The sequence below is a fragment of the Dama dama genome, chromosome 19 (assembly GCF_033118175.1).
Source record: "Dama dama isolate Ldn47 chromosome 19, ASM3311817v1, whole genome shotgun sequence".
In the NCBI taxonomy this organism is placed as follows: domain Eukaryota; kingdom Metazoa; phylum Chordata; class Mammalia; order Artiodactyla; family Cervidae; genus Dama; species Dama dama.
This window is the reverse complement of record NC_083699.1, coordinates 39,227,279-39,240,737: the sequence shown is the minus strand read 5'-3', so window position 1 is coordinate 39,240,737 and position 13,459 is coordinate 39,227,279. Positions and strand designations below refer to the sequence as shown.

Genomic DNA, 13,459 nt, shown 5'->3' with positions numbered 1-13,459 from the left:
TGGAGGAAGGAAGAGTATTTTTATCCCAGAGTGTGGAAATGACCAGGTGCACTTTAGAGAAGATGTCAAGACCATTCCTCAAGCAAAGAAGATAGACTGAGGAGACAGGGCCTGATCTAGCATCTTGGATTGTGTCAGGCAGAGCTCAAAGGGTCTGGCTAAGGGAAGTTGTCTCCAGGTCCCATGGAGATACAGTAATTTGCCTACCACTGTTGACCTAGAGAGAAGGTGCACCTCTTCCCCACTCACTATATACAAGCTGAAGTGATCCTCTGTTTTCCAACTATTTGTCACACCCTCTGTGTGGCTTTAAGAGCAGCTTCATCAGTGGGCCAAGTGACTTCTCTGGAGTGAAGTGAAAGCAGGCCCTCAGTCTAGACAGTCTCCACTAGTGCTGGAAATGTACAGGCTTTCAGGGGCTTGAACACCTAGCCCTGTCTAAGACCAGCCCTGGAATTGCTCCACCTAATACTAGATACCCAGGAATGATCTCCTTTAGGATGGACAGGTTGGATCTCCTTGCAGTCCAAGGGACTCTCAAGAGTCTTCTCCAACACCACAGTTCAAAAGCATCAATTTTTCGGCACTCAGCTTTCTTCACAGTCCAACTATCACATCCATACATGACCACTGGAAAAACCATAGCTTTGACCAGATGGACCTTTGTTGGCAAAGTAATGTCTCTGCTTTTTAATAGACTGTCTAGGTTGGTCATGACTTTCCTTCCAAGGAGTAAGCATCTTTTAATTTCATGGCAGCAGTCACCATCCGCAGTGACTGGAAGGACTGATGCTGAAGCTGAAACTCCAATACTTTGGCCACCTCATGTGAAGAGTTGACTCATTGGAAAAGACCCTGATGCTGGGAGGGATTGGGGGCAGGAGGAGAAGGGGACGACAGAGGATGAGATGGCTGGATGGCATCACCAACTCGATGCGCATGAGTTTGAGTAAACTCCAGGAGTTGGTGATGGACAGGGAGGCCTGGTGTGCTGCGATTCATGGGGTCGCAAAGAGTCAGACACGACTGAGTGACTGAACTGAACTGAACTGAACTGAATACTAGATACTAGGTCTTGAGGATAATTTGGCAAAATAAACTGCTAGACCTAAGTTAAGGGAGACAAGGCTCATACAAAGATCCAGACACTAATCAGTGATATTTCCTAAAAAAAAAAAAAAAAAGGAAGAAAAAGCTGCTTTGAGACTCATCAGGAAAATACATGTAAAATTGTTTACAGTTTTAGATTGTAAATATTATTGCTTCTTGCTGTCGTAGTGCTGACCCTTACATACTTCCCCCACCCCCGCCCCCCCCCCCCCCCCCCAGAGTAGAAGGGTGTCTACTTTTGGGCGATCAAAACAGATGGGAGTGATTCATCCAGGGGGACTGGAGGCCAGGAAACACCACTAACCAGTTCTCTGGGTGTGTTTACCTTTCTTGCGGATAGGAAGTACCTACCTGCATTTACTCCCATCCTTCATCCCTCTCCTCCATGGTGGAGGCTCTTAAGATCACCTATGTTTTAAGCTAGATAACACTCTATTCAATAAAAAAGATAAATTTGGAATTGTAAAGTTAAAAATCACAATTTCTGAGTAGCATCTCATGGGTAAATCGCCCCTGTTTCTGTTTTCCAAGGTGAGCAGGTAAAATTCAGGAGGAAGGAAACTGGCTTTAGAATGTGATCCTCTGACAACAGACAGCTAATGTCCAGCCTTACCCAGAATATTGATTATAGGCCATTTTCACTAGAAAACAGATTCTATTAACTGTCAGTCTGGTTTACTTTAAAAAAAAAGCACTGAGTTTAAGATCAGGTCTAGTTCTCTGACTAATTCACTGTGTGATCTTAGACCAGTTAAGTCTCCTCTCTGGCTCATCTGTAAGTAAAATTGATGTTCTAGATTGCCTAACTTCAGATTCCATTCCCCCTGGGAAGTTCTGAGCCCCCTGGGATTCTTCAGTTCGGACAAAGGCTGTTTGACCTAAGATTATGATTTCCTTAGAAATGAGCATCACTCCCTAACAAGGCCCTTGCGGAGACATTGACAAATTGGCTCCTCAGCCCCCATCCTGGCTCCTGGCAGACTCGTGCTGGCAACTCCCAAGACTTGCCTGGACTGGCAAGCTCTCCTAAGACCACCTCTGAGGAGCAGGTATCTTTGGTCTTGTCCTTCAGCCAGCCCCCAGGAGCAACCACCCACAACCAGAGAAAATATGCAGGTGAAGATGAAAGTTTGGTTCACCCTAACCACCCCCATCCTACCATCTGTGCCTGTGGGGAGCCAGCAGGGTGGGGCTGTGCAGGCGTGCGGGAGCTGAGTTTTTGTTTGTTTTTGTTTTTTCTTAAATGCCAAGCTTCAAAGTGAACACAGTAACTGCTCTTACTCAGCATGTGGTTGAGGCTGGAAGAAGTGAAGGTTCTTTAGTTTATATGAGCCAGAATTTTCTCACTGAGCCATGGGTTTCATACTTGGACAAAAGAGGATAAGAGGATTGCACAATAGAACTGGAAGTCAAAGAGAGGGCCCTGGCGGGGAAAAGTCTAGGATCTGCTTGAATCTCTGCAGACCAGCCCCTGCCCTGGAATTGACACCAGGCCGGGTGAGCTGACCGCCCAGCAGGACTATCACAGATGGGAGAGACCCCCAAATGCAAGGCTCTAACATTGCTCTCTGGAGCTGTGTGCAGTGGACAACTTGCACATCGTATGAGACAGACCCACCCAGTGGCCCCAAGAAGAAGAGGCAAGGCCAACTGAGGGGTCTGCTCTCTTCCCTCTCAGTTGCGGACTGTGGCACCCCGGCAGAGCTGGAAAACGGAGTGGTCACCTTCTCCACCAGGAACAACCTCACCACATACAAGTCTGAGATCAGATACTCCTGCCAGAGGCCCTACTACGAGATGCTGCACAATATCACAGGTGAGCCTTGCATGCTTACCCAGCCCACTCCCTCCTCACACTTGTGGCTCAGGGTTAGGCTGGGGGCTAATTCAGCCAGTCCGCTGGCTGAGAGGAATTAGGAGGAGAAACCCTTGGAGATGGGACTTACCTCTCCCTGCCTCAGGCCTGCACCCCGAGAGTTAAGCTTCATGACACCTCAGCAGCATGACATACTGCTGGGACCTATATGACATACCCACACAGACACACTCACAGCACCCCGCAGAGAAGGAACCCTCAAAAAGATGTGAAGGCCAATCAGTTCTGCCTGCACCACAGACGAGCACCAAGAAAATGCTCTGAATTTCTCAGAGCCTCCAAGTCCTCTCTTTCAAAGAGGAATAGTGGCAGAGCTCACAGAGCTAGTGTAAGCCTCGTGAGATGGTGGGCACAAGTGTGGTTTATGAAAGGGTTTGTTAAGTGGGAAAGCAGGGGCAGGGCAAGTGCGCCACCCAGAGCTGTGTGACTAATGATGAGAAGTGCCCTCCAGGGTCTAGGCGGGGCCCCCACAGGCAGGGGTCAGATTGCTCAGAGGCTCAGACACGGTACTGAAGAGCATGCCATTTATTTTGGAGGCCAATGGGGAGCTATTGTGATTTTGAGCAGAGACAGGACTGAGATCAGATTCCCATTTTAGAAAGATGCTTCAAGCTGCAGACCAGACTGGCTCAGAGAGAACAGCATCAGAAAGACTCTTTGGAAGACTTGCAGTGATTCACAGTGGAAGAGTTAAGAGCTCAGATCTATTTTCCACGTGGTATGAATCAACCACGTTCTCCTTTTTCTTCAACCTTTTTTTCCTCACCCAGGTGTATATACCTGTTCTGCCCAAGGAGTCTGGATGAATGAAGTCCTGGGGAGAAGCCAGCCCACCTGCTTGCCAGGTACTTCGCTCTTAAGTTCTCTGCCTCAAGGTCCCATGCAAGGCACTGGGTCCACGGGTGCTCTGGCTGTTAATGGAGTAAGGGGTAGGGGGCATGATACTCTGATTGCTTTTGAAGATGGTCAAAGGTCAGAAAAGCCTAGCCTCACATCTTCTCGAACAAACCAGCCTCTATGTTCAACCTGTTCTATCACAACAGGACACTTCCTGCCTCCTCTCTCTGCCATTCTGCTCTCTTCCTGCCAGGCTTCTCATCTCACACAGTTGGTATTTGTATCGGCTGTGTACCAGGAAAAGTGGGAAAGTGGGCACCTGCTCCTCAAGCACTCACTGTGTGGTAGAGGAGGTGGAAATCAGACAAGCATCAAATAACCACAGGACAGAGCAACAAGTTCTTCCAAAAAGCAGTATGCTCAAGTCTTAGTGACTGCTGTCTCCCCTGAGCTTACTTATTGACCCTACTTTAAAATGAGCAAAGAGTTTTGTGGTAACAGGAAGTGTCCCTGTGCATATAGATTGGGGGGATATTTTATGGATATTTGCATTAGTACTAAACATATGAATGATTTACATGGTAATCATGATGTATGCACATATTCAAACTGACTTAGAATGTTATAGCCCTAAATGCACACTCTAGGGTTAAATAAATAACCCACCAAAAGTTAAATATTCACAACACAGAAATTTACACTTCAAAAAGAAATAAGAATAGTGATTCAATCCATAGTGATTGAAAGATATAATCATTCAAGAGAAGCAGTGTTGATTTCGTCATTTGCTGCAACAGCAGTAGCTTTGCCATATGGTTCAGGGTTGTGTGGCATTCATATTTTTACTGAATTAGAGTGTTGGGTAAACTGAGATAGTGTATTATTTGAATGGTGCACTTTAGTAACCTTCAGTACTCACCTAGTAGACTTCTAGATTTAGGCATTAAAATGGGAAGGCTATGGAGCCATCTACCATTATCCTTGAGACCTGAAGAAAGTTTTAGCATTTGGGCATCAGTTTTGGCCATCACAGCTGCTATAAAATCTCAGAGAAGGAAGACACGTGGTTGTCTGGGAGCAGAGAAATGAGGACGGGTCAGGAAGACTTCACTTAAGAGTGCTTTCAATCTAAGCAAGAATTCAAAGAATTTGTGAGGATCTGGAAGAAGGGAAAGGTCAAGCCATCCACACTCTGCTGGCCCCCATCATCTCAGTTAGGCTTAGCCAGGAGCACACCTAAGGGCCACAGCTGGGGAAGCCTTGGAGAAGATGGGGAATGGTATAGCTGTGGCAAACTGGAGATCAGAGCCCCCTTTTGCTAATACTATGTGGGCCAAAGAAAATGGCAGTGTAGGTGGGTTCCATCCTGGGCAGTCCTGTCATGATGTCTAGAGGGGGATGAGGCACTGTGCTGGGAGTCAAGGGCCCAGCTCCTAGCCCTGGTGTTGCCTTTTCCTGATCTCCATCTTTGGTAAGCCATCTGACCTCTTTGGGGCTAGGATTTCATACCTCAGAAGTTGGGGAGCAGAATCAGGTGATCCATGACATTCTATGACTCTTGATGGTCATCATCCTCTAGATTCATACAAAGCATATTGGATATAATGAGTCTTGAAATTCTGGTAACACCTAGTCTTGAGCAGAACATGGTGTATCATCGGACCAGACCAGAGAATTCTAAATTCTTTTCTAAAACACTGAGATTGAATGCAGAGGCAAGCCAGAATAGAGAAAGCCATTTCATCTGGCATCATAATATCCACCTTTCCAAGGAAACTGTTAAACAAATATTATTTTCCCCTTATTTTACACTGAGAAAACTAAGGACCACGAAGGTATAATGATTTGACCAAGGTTACCTAGAAAAAGTTACAGGCAAAACTGGAAGGCGGACTCAAGACTTTTGATGTCAACACAAGCAATGCTGAGCCATTCTTGACTCTGCCATCCTCAGGTACCCAGGATTCCAGAATATCACAATTTTGTTTTTAGAGCCCTCTCTCAGTACCTCCAGTCTTCTAGAGCCCAAACCTGATTTCAGCACAGCTGAAGCTCTAGTATTTCAAGTCAAGTCTTCTGTCCCAGGAAAGACTGGATGGAGAATGGTAGCAGATAAAAAGAATGGCCCCATTTCAATGAGCACTCTCGAAGGCTTGTGGCATCATTCAACCTTTTGAAAGGACAAGAGCAGATAAAGAAGAAAAACAGACTTTAGTGGAAAAAATGAAGCTAGAATCCAAAGAAACAGGCTCCACTCCTGGCTCTGTCACTAATGACTTTAAATATGCCTCTTGCATTCCCTGAACCTCAATTTCGCCATCAGTAAATTAGCCATTCTCCAAGCTTCCCCAGCTTGGAGACATTCTGTGACCTGAGGCATGCCACTGGCACCTTGGTTGGCAAAAGGCACCATTCAGTGCTAGCTTTGTTCTGACCATGGATTTAGCCACAGGCATATCCCTCATCAGATGCGGGTCTTTCAGCACTCAAGTTGCTGCACAGGGCTAGTCACAGACCGGCCTTGAGAAGTCACCCTGTACGCTGCTGCTTATAATTGGGAGTCTGGCCTTCAACTCTGAAAGGTTCGGCCACAGCCAATTAGCAAAACCCGTCTCACATCTGGCCTGGGGTGAACAGCAGGGTGCCTCAGGAGCACATAAAACATCAGGAAGAAAAGCATCTGAAAAGCATTAGGTTGCTGGAAGCCTGACCTCTCAAAGTTACCAAGACAACTCAAATGCTCCATGGTCTTTAAAGGATTACTGAAAGTATCTGGGGCCAAGGGGTGTAGCCCTGACAATTTGCAACCAAGAGGAGGTCCATACTCACACCAGGCTTACCACCAGACCTAAGTACTCTGCTGGGAGGGGCCCTTGTGAGCTTGTTCTTAGCCAGCAGGGGGCTGGTACTGAAGACCCTCTGCTCATGGGCCAAAGGCGTTTGGCTGCAGGAGACTGGTGGTGCATGTGCATGCTCGGGGTACAACTCGGTGGAACGAAGTTTGATCAGACTTTTCTTCTTCCCCTGCAGGTACTACTGGGTTCCCGGGTGCAATGATGGATGGCTCAGAGCAGAGCCCATGCATCATTGCTTGTAGATTATGCCACCTTTCTCTAAGCTTGGATACCCTGGCCATCCCTTCACAGCATGTGTCTCGTAGACCAGAGAAGAAAAGGTTACAGGGCATGAGACCGTGCTCTTCATATGTAATGAGGCATTGTGGAATACAGGATAAGACATTCTTCTTAGAATCTAGTTAAGCCCCTGCTACCCAGCTTAACTGCAGTGTGAACTTGGGTCAGTCACTTACCCTCTGGAGAGTTTTATTCACCTATAAAGTGAGAGTGGCCAGGGCAAATGAAATAAAAATCAAAGGAATTTGTAATTTAAAGGATCCCTGAAGATCATTTTGACCAACAGTCTCATCTAGCAGATCAAAAAGTAAAATCCAGAGAAGGAAATTTCCTTACCAGAGTCACACAGGACAGAAGGGAGAAAAGCAAGATCAAGACCCCAAGTGCCTTGTCTTCCACTCCAGTGTTAGCTGTGACCTGCTAGACAGTCTTTTAATCTCCTGTCTCTCAAAGCCATTGACCTGTGGTTTTCAGAAGTTTTCCAAGTGCCCACAGCATGGACCACATCTGGGTTCCGAGATGCCTTTTCTAGAGAAGAAAGGGACAAGGGGACTGCTGCTGGAGATAGCCCTGGTTAAAGATGATCCAGACCACAGGTGGTCTTGGCTGGAAGGGTTCAGGATGGTGAAGGCACACAAAGTAACCTGGTCTGGTCCATAGAGGGTCCTGGCTACAGACAGGTCAGACTCCAGAGGAGTCAGGCTAGAAAGACTTAGGCCAAAAACAACCCCATTCAGAGCTTTCCCAGGCCAGCATGGCCTCCGGACGTAGGCCAGGGCCCACGGTGGCATAATCTACAGTGGGTGAGATGTGCGTTTCTTTAAGAGGCTCTTTTCACCTGGCTGACCTGACCAGTCTCCTCCTCTCGTCCCGTCCCCTCCTTCTCCTTACAGTGTGCGGTCAGCCCTCGCGCTCGCTGCCAAACCTGGTCAAGCGGATCATCGGGGGCCGCAACGCCGAGCCCGGCCTCTTCCCGTGGCAGGCCCTGATTGTGGTGGAGGACACCTCGAGGGTGCCCAATGACAAGTGGTTTGGGAGCGGGGCCCTGCTCTCCGACTCCTGGATCCTCACGGCCGCCCACGTGCTGCGCTCCCAGCGCAGAGACAACACGGTGACACCGGTCTCCAAGGAGCACGTCACCGTCCACCTGGGCCTGCACGACGTGCGGGACAAATCCGGGGCTGTCAACAGCTCGGCCGCCCGAGTGGTGCTGCACCCGGACTTCAACATCCAGAGTTACAACCATGACATCGCCCTGGTGCAGCTGCGGGAGCCCGTGCCCCTGGGGCCCCGCATCCTCCCCGTCTGCCTGCCGCCGCCCGAGCCCGCCGGCCCGGCGCCTCACGTGCTGGGGCTGGTAGCCGGCTGGGGCATCTCCAACCCGAACGTGACGGTGGACGAGATCATCGGCAGCGGGACTCGGACCTTGTCAGACGTCCTGCAGTATGTCAAGCTACCCGTGGTGCCCCACGCCGAGTGCAAGACCAGCTACGAGTCCCGGTCGGGCAACTACAGCGTCACCGAGAACATGTTCTGCGCCGGCTACTACGAGGGCGGCAAGGACACGTGCCTAGGAGACAGCGGTGGCGCCTTTGTCATCCTCGACGACGCCAGCCAGCGCTGGGTGGCCCAAGGCCTGGTGTCCTGGGGAGGCCCTGAAGAATGTGGCAGCAAGCAGGTGTATGGGGTCTACACCAAGGTCTCCAATTATGTGGACTGGGTATGGGAGCAGATGGGTTCCCCGCAGGGCCTGGGGGAGCTGCAGGTGGAGCGGTGAGCTGCCGGACTCCGGCCAGCCAACCGCCCTGCCCAGCTCCAGCAAGACTGCACCCCACCCTCCTAATGACAACACACTCCACTGTTACACGCAAGCCTAAGGGATGGACACGCGGTTCCCACCCTCTCAAGATGGCTCCTGGGTCCCTGAGAGGCAGCAGTGTGGTATGGGAAAAGGCCCTACATAGGAAACCTGGGTCCCTGGCCCTGGCGCAAGTCCCTTGCCCTCTCTGGGCCTCACTCTCCCGCAGGACGCAGAGGAAGCTAGACTCGGGCCAGTGCCCGAACTCCTCTCCTGGAATGCCCACCCCAGGGGCCTCATTCACTCCTAGTTGTTCACCAAATCCAGTGGCCCCACCCTTGGTGTACCTGAGCTTGGACCTGACTCTTAGAAAATGTTTCCTTGCCTCGAGCTGAGTCCATATATTTTCCCCACTCTGCCCTCTGGGTCTAGACCCTTTTCTAGCAGAAAAGCCCTTAGATTTGAGGAGACAGGGATGACACCCCAGAGGCCCCTCTCTCTAAATATAAGGCCTTGTAGTACTTTCATCCCTGGGTTTTCTCTCCCCAAAGCTCCTTGCAGTCCAAGCCTTATCCCTTATGTTCCCTGTTAAAGGAATCTCAAAGGACAAAGAGAAAGCTAGGAAACTCTGTGATGACTGGGGGGAGGAGAAGAGCAGTGGGAAACTTTCCAACCCCATTAAATTCCTGTCATCAACGCAGAACGCTTATCTGGGTACATCCACACCTGACTCTCCACACAAGCAGGAAGCAACCTTCCAGTCTTGAAATGTGTCACCTGAAAGGGCTACCCAAGCCCCAGCCCTAGATGTGGAGACGCAACCCGATTGCTTGGAGAAAGAGAAGGCTCACACCATACCTGCTGTGCCTCTGGGCAGGGAAATGGAAGAAGGGGGGACTCAGGACATATGAGTGACCTCCTCCCACCAGACCCCCTTCCCCCCACGGCGTGCCTACAGTCTGAGCTCTACAGAGAACCCAGCTGGCATGAATGTTCTGAGGGACCCACTCCTCCAGCTTCCAGGAGCCTAGTCAAGAGAAGCAGGGACTTGCCCAAGAAAGGCCGTAAGAGGAGACGGAGAGCCCAGAGTCCTGGGTTCAAGCCGCAGCTCTGCCCCCAAACTGGCTTGTAACTTTTGACAAATTGCTTTCCCTCCCTGGGCCTCAGTTTCGCCATTTATAAAAGGAAGGCACCGGATCCCCCTCAGGGTCCTTCCAGCTCCAGCGTTCACTGCTTCCAAAGCCAGCAACCTCACCCTGGCTCTCCCCAGCCTGACCGTCCTCCTTCTCCCCGGGTTTTGCTCTCCTGGGGACTCCCCATCAGAGACAGAAGCCTTGAGAAGGATTCCAAGAGAGCAATTGGGAAGCATCCGCTCTTCCAGTTGGGTCCTGACAGCACACTCCTGTGTCTATGAACGGTGCATATAGAAGATGCTATACTTTGTATATTTATATCACAAGCTTCACTCCTCTGTAAGGTGCCTCTGCACTGTTTCCTCCATCAGGGGACAAAATGGAAATAAATCCTCTGTGGATAACCAACAGCCTCTGTTTTGGGGTTTAGTTATTGTTGATGTTTGTTTGTTTTGACCTTTTGAAGAAAATCTGACCCTTCATTAAGCCACAATCTGTCTCACTGTGGAAAGGGCACAGTTTTTGTCACCTGGACATTATCCAAGAAAGGGTGATGAGAAATGGAGTTGGTTGTGGACATGTGAGGAGAAGGCAATGGCTCCCCACTCCAGTACTCTCGCCTGGAAAATCCCATGGACAGAGGAGCCTGGTAGGCTGCAGTCCATGGGGTCGCTAAGAGCACAACTCAGCGACTTCACTTTCACTTTTCACTTTCGTGCATTGGAGAAGGAAATGGCAACCCACTCCAGTGTTCTTGCCTGGAGAATCCCAGGGACGGCGGAGCCTGGTGGGCTGCCGTCTATGGGGTCACACAGAGTCAGACACGACCGAAGAGACTTAGCGGCAGCAGCAGCAGCAGCATGGACATGTGTCCTCTCAAAGGCTACCTATTCCATCATAGAAGTGCCTGCCATTTAAGTCCTTGAGTTCAAAGTGCCCAGATAAGCACAGGAAGCAAGATCGTGTGCACCCAAGTCTCATGCAGGCAAGGGGAGTTCAATGTCATGAGAGGAGTGATCGTAGTGTTACGAGAATTTAAGGAGGGGGAGGTTCACACAGCTGAAGGGGGTCTGGGTAACTTTTCAAAGAGGTTACAAAGAATACGCTGGGAGATGGGAGGGCAGGGCAAAGGGGACAAAGGTCAAGTAGGAAAGTGTGCCCCGAGTAGATGGGAACAGAAGGCGTAGGGGATAGTGGACATTCTTGAAGGTCATCCTGTGTTAGTACCCGGTCCTGTAGCCAGTGACTGCCTAATTTGGGGCATATCAGAATCACTTGTGTTTATTAGGAACGCAGGTTCCTAGGTCTCACCCATGGGAAGTTCTGAATCAGTAGGCTGAGTGTGGGCAGCAGGCTGTGGAAAGTGGAGGGGATGGAGGGAGGGACCAACCTAGAGAGAGTGATTGGGAAATCACTGCAACCATTCTGGAGAGAGGTGGTGAAAACCACCAGACCAAGGGCATGACACTGCAGATGTGGGGGTGGAGTCTGTAAGCATTCAAGTAGTGTAGTGGGTAGGACTTGGTGCAGAGGCATTGTGTGAAATAGTGCAGACAGGAGATGTGGTGTAACACAAGCTAATATGTTAGTGAGGGCTCCCATGTCATACGCTCATAGTTTGTGTTTGGGGTTTGTATCATATTGAAATGTCATGCTTTTTACACTATTGAGAACTAAAAGAATCCTACATTATACTTTACACTTTATGTGTAGCTGGTTTCAGAGATTATCAGTCTTGTGTTCCATCACATCCTCTAGACTGTTGGACCTTATATTGTTGATGTATTGAGACACTGAGGTGCCATGGGGTTGCATGAAGGGCACACTGCAACATTACTCTCTGCTTCTCCTGTTGATTTTTTTTACCAGTGGCTGATTAAAGATGGTGGCTGAAGAAAAGGGAGGCAACAAGGATACTGTCTGTGCAGACATTAACAGACATCTGGAATAACAAAGGGGAGATGGGTGGTGAAGGATGGAGACCAGGACTTGGTTTTGCTGTGTTTGAGGAGCTTATGAGCAATCCAGCTGGAGATATAGAAAGGAGGAGTCCAGAGGAGAAGGCAGATTAGAGACACTGATCTGAAATTCATCAGGCTCTAAGTGGTATGTTGGCATGGGAAGAAGTGGCATCATCCACTGGAAAGGAAAAGAAAAGACGAGGGGGCCGAGGACTAAAGAAGGGAAACACCAGCATGGATTGCATGGAGAGAAGAAGAAAAACCCCAAGAAAGAGATAGAAAAGGGAAATCAGAAACACAGGAAGAAAAGAGCTTTCAGAAGCCAAGGAGAGAAAGTGTCAAGAAGAAAAAAGTGATCAACAATGCAAATGAGCTTGGACAGTCCAGAGGACACTTCCAGGCTGGATGTTCCTAGGCACCAGGACCATCAACTACCATCAACTCTGAAAGAGGATCCAGGGAACAGACCTATGCTCACGTTCAAGTCCGTAACCCTTCCTCCCCTTTCCTTTATGCTCCATGTCCCTAATCCCCCTCCTCTTCCTCCTCCATAGCCTCTTCCTTCTTTCCCACTTTTCTCTTCCTTGCTCTCTCCCTACCTCTCCCTCCCATTGTCTCCCTCCTTCTCTCTTTCTCTCTCCAGCTTCTCCTAGGTTTTTTATCTCTTTCCTGAGGCAGCCTCTCTGGGACTTCTTTGCCCAGTTCTCCAGGTTTTGCTTCTTTGAAACCAATTAGTACAAACCTCTTGTTCTTGTCTGACTCTTCAAATGAGTTTGTATTTTCAGACTTGGGTTTCTGTTTTGCTCTTTCATGAGTCAAAGCTGTATCTAGCCTCGCCTAAAACAGCAGATGCTCCAGCTTTAACAATGGGCAGCTGCAAGGTGAGGAGAATTCTTAGAGATGAAGAATACATGAGAGAAAATTTCAGAAACAGTGTCCTCCTATACATGTAAATATCACCACTGAAGTTCCAGTTATGGGTCCGGAGACATTCTGTCTCCATGTGTGATTACAAATCTCTTAGCTTGTCAAATGGCCACTTTATGTCCAAGTTTGTGTGAACTATGGTTCTTTGCTCTTTTGAGTCCACCTCAGAAGGACAGGGAAGGATGTGGATACTGAGTGTCAATTTTCTTTCCAGAAGCTTGACTATGAAAGAAAGGACAGGGAGAGACTATGGAATGAATGAGAAGCTGAGAAAGTGGAAAATTCAATTTTTAGCATGAAAAGTCTTGATCATGTTTTGTAGGCATAGACAAAGGTGAAATGCGAGATAGATGAGAAAGGCACAAATCCTCAAAACCAGATCCCCAAGAGTTTGGAAGTGAGGGGATCCAGAGCCCAGAATCAGTTCTGAAGAGATGTTTAGAGAGGGAGTAGATAGAGAGGAGAATGCTTTCTTGTGGGCTTTGTGTGTGTTTGTTGAAACTTTTTCTACAAACTTTCCATAAAGTGATGGTTGGCAGGTCTGGGCTTATAGTCTAGCAACCCTAACTGAGAAGGACCTTCTAGCAAAACTCCCAAGGCAGGCTCTTACTGGCCTGTCCAGGGTTACATTCCCATCTCTGAGCAATCACTGTGACCAGAGTATAAGAGGCTTTCATTAGTCA

At 48.9% G+C, this 13,459-nt stretch overlaps 1 protein-coding gene across 1 annotated transcript in view; it reads left to right on the top strand.

The window, feature by feature from the left end:
* MASP1 (MBL associated serine protease 1) overlaps positions 1 to 10,298 on the top strand; it is a 55,310-nt gene extending 45,012 nt beyond the window's left edge. Inside the window, exons 9-11 of the mRNA XM_061166793.1 lie at positions 2,789 to 2,926; positions 3,757 to 3,831; positions 7,851 to 10,298. Coding sequence (XP_061022776.1) covers positions 2,789 to 2,926; positions 3,757 to 3,831; positions 7,851 to 8,734 — 1,097 coding nt within the window. The 3' untranslated portion in view covers positions 8,735 to 10,298. The remainder of the gene's footprint in view (positions 1 to 2,788; positions 2,927 to 3,756; positions 3,832 to 7,850) is intronic.
* The last annotated feature ends 3,161 nt before the right edge of the window (positions 10,299 to 13,459 follow it).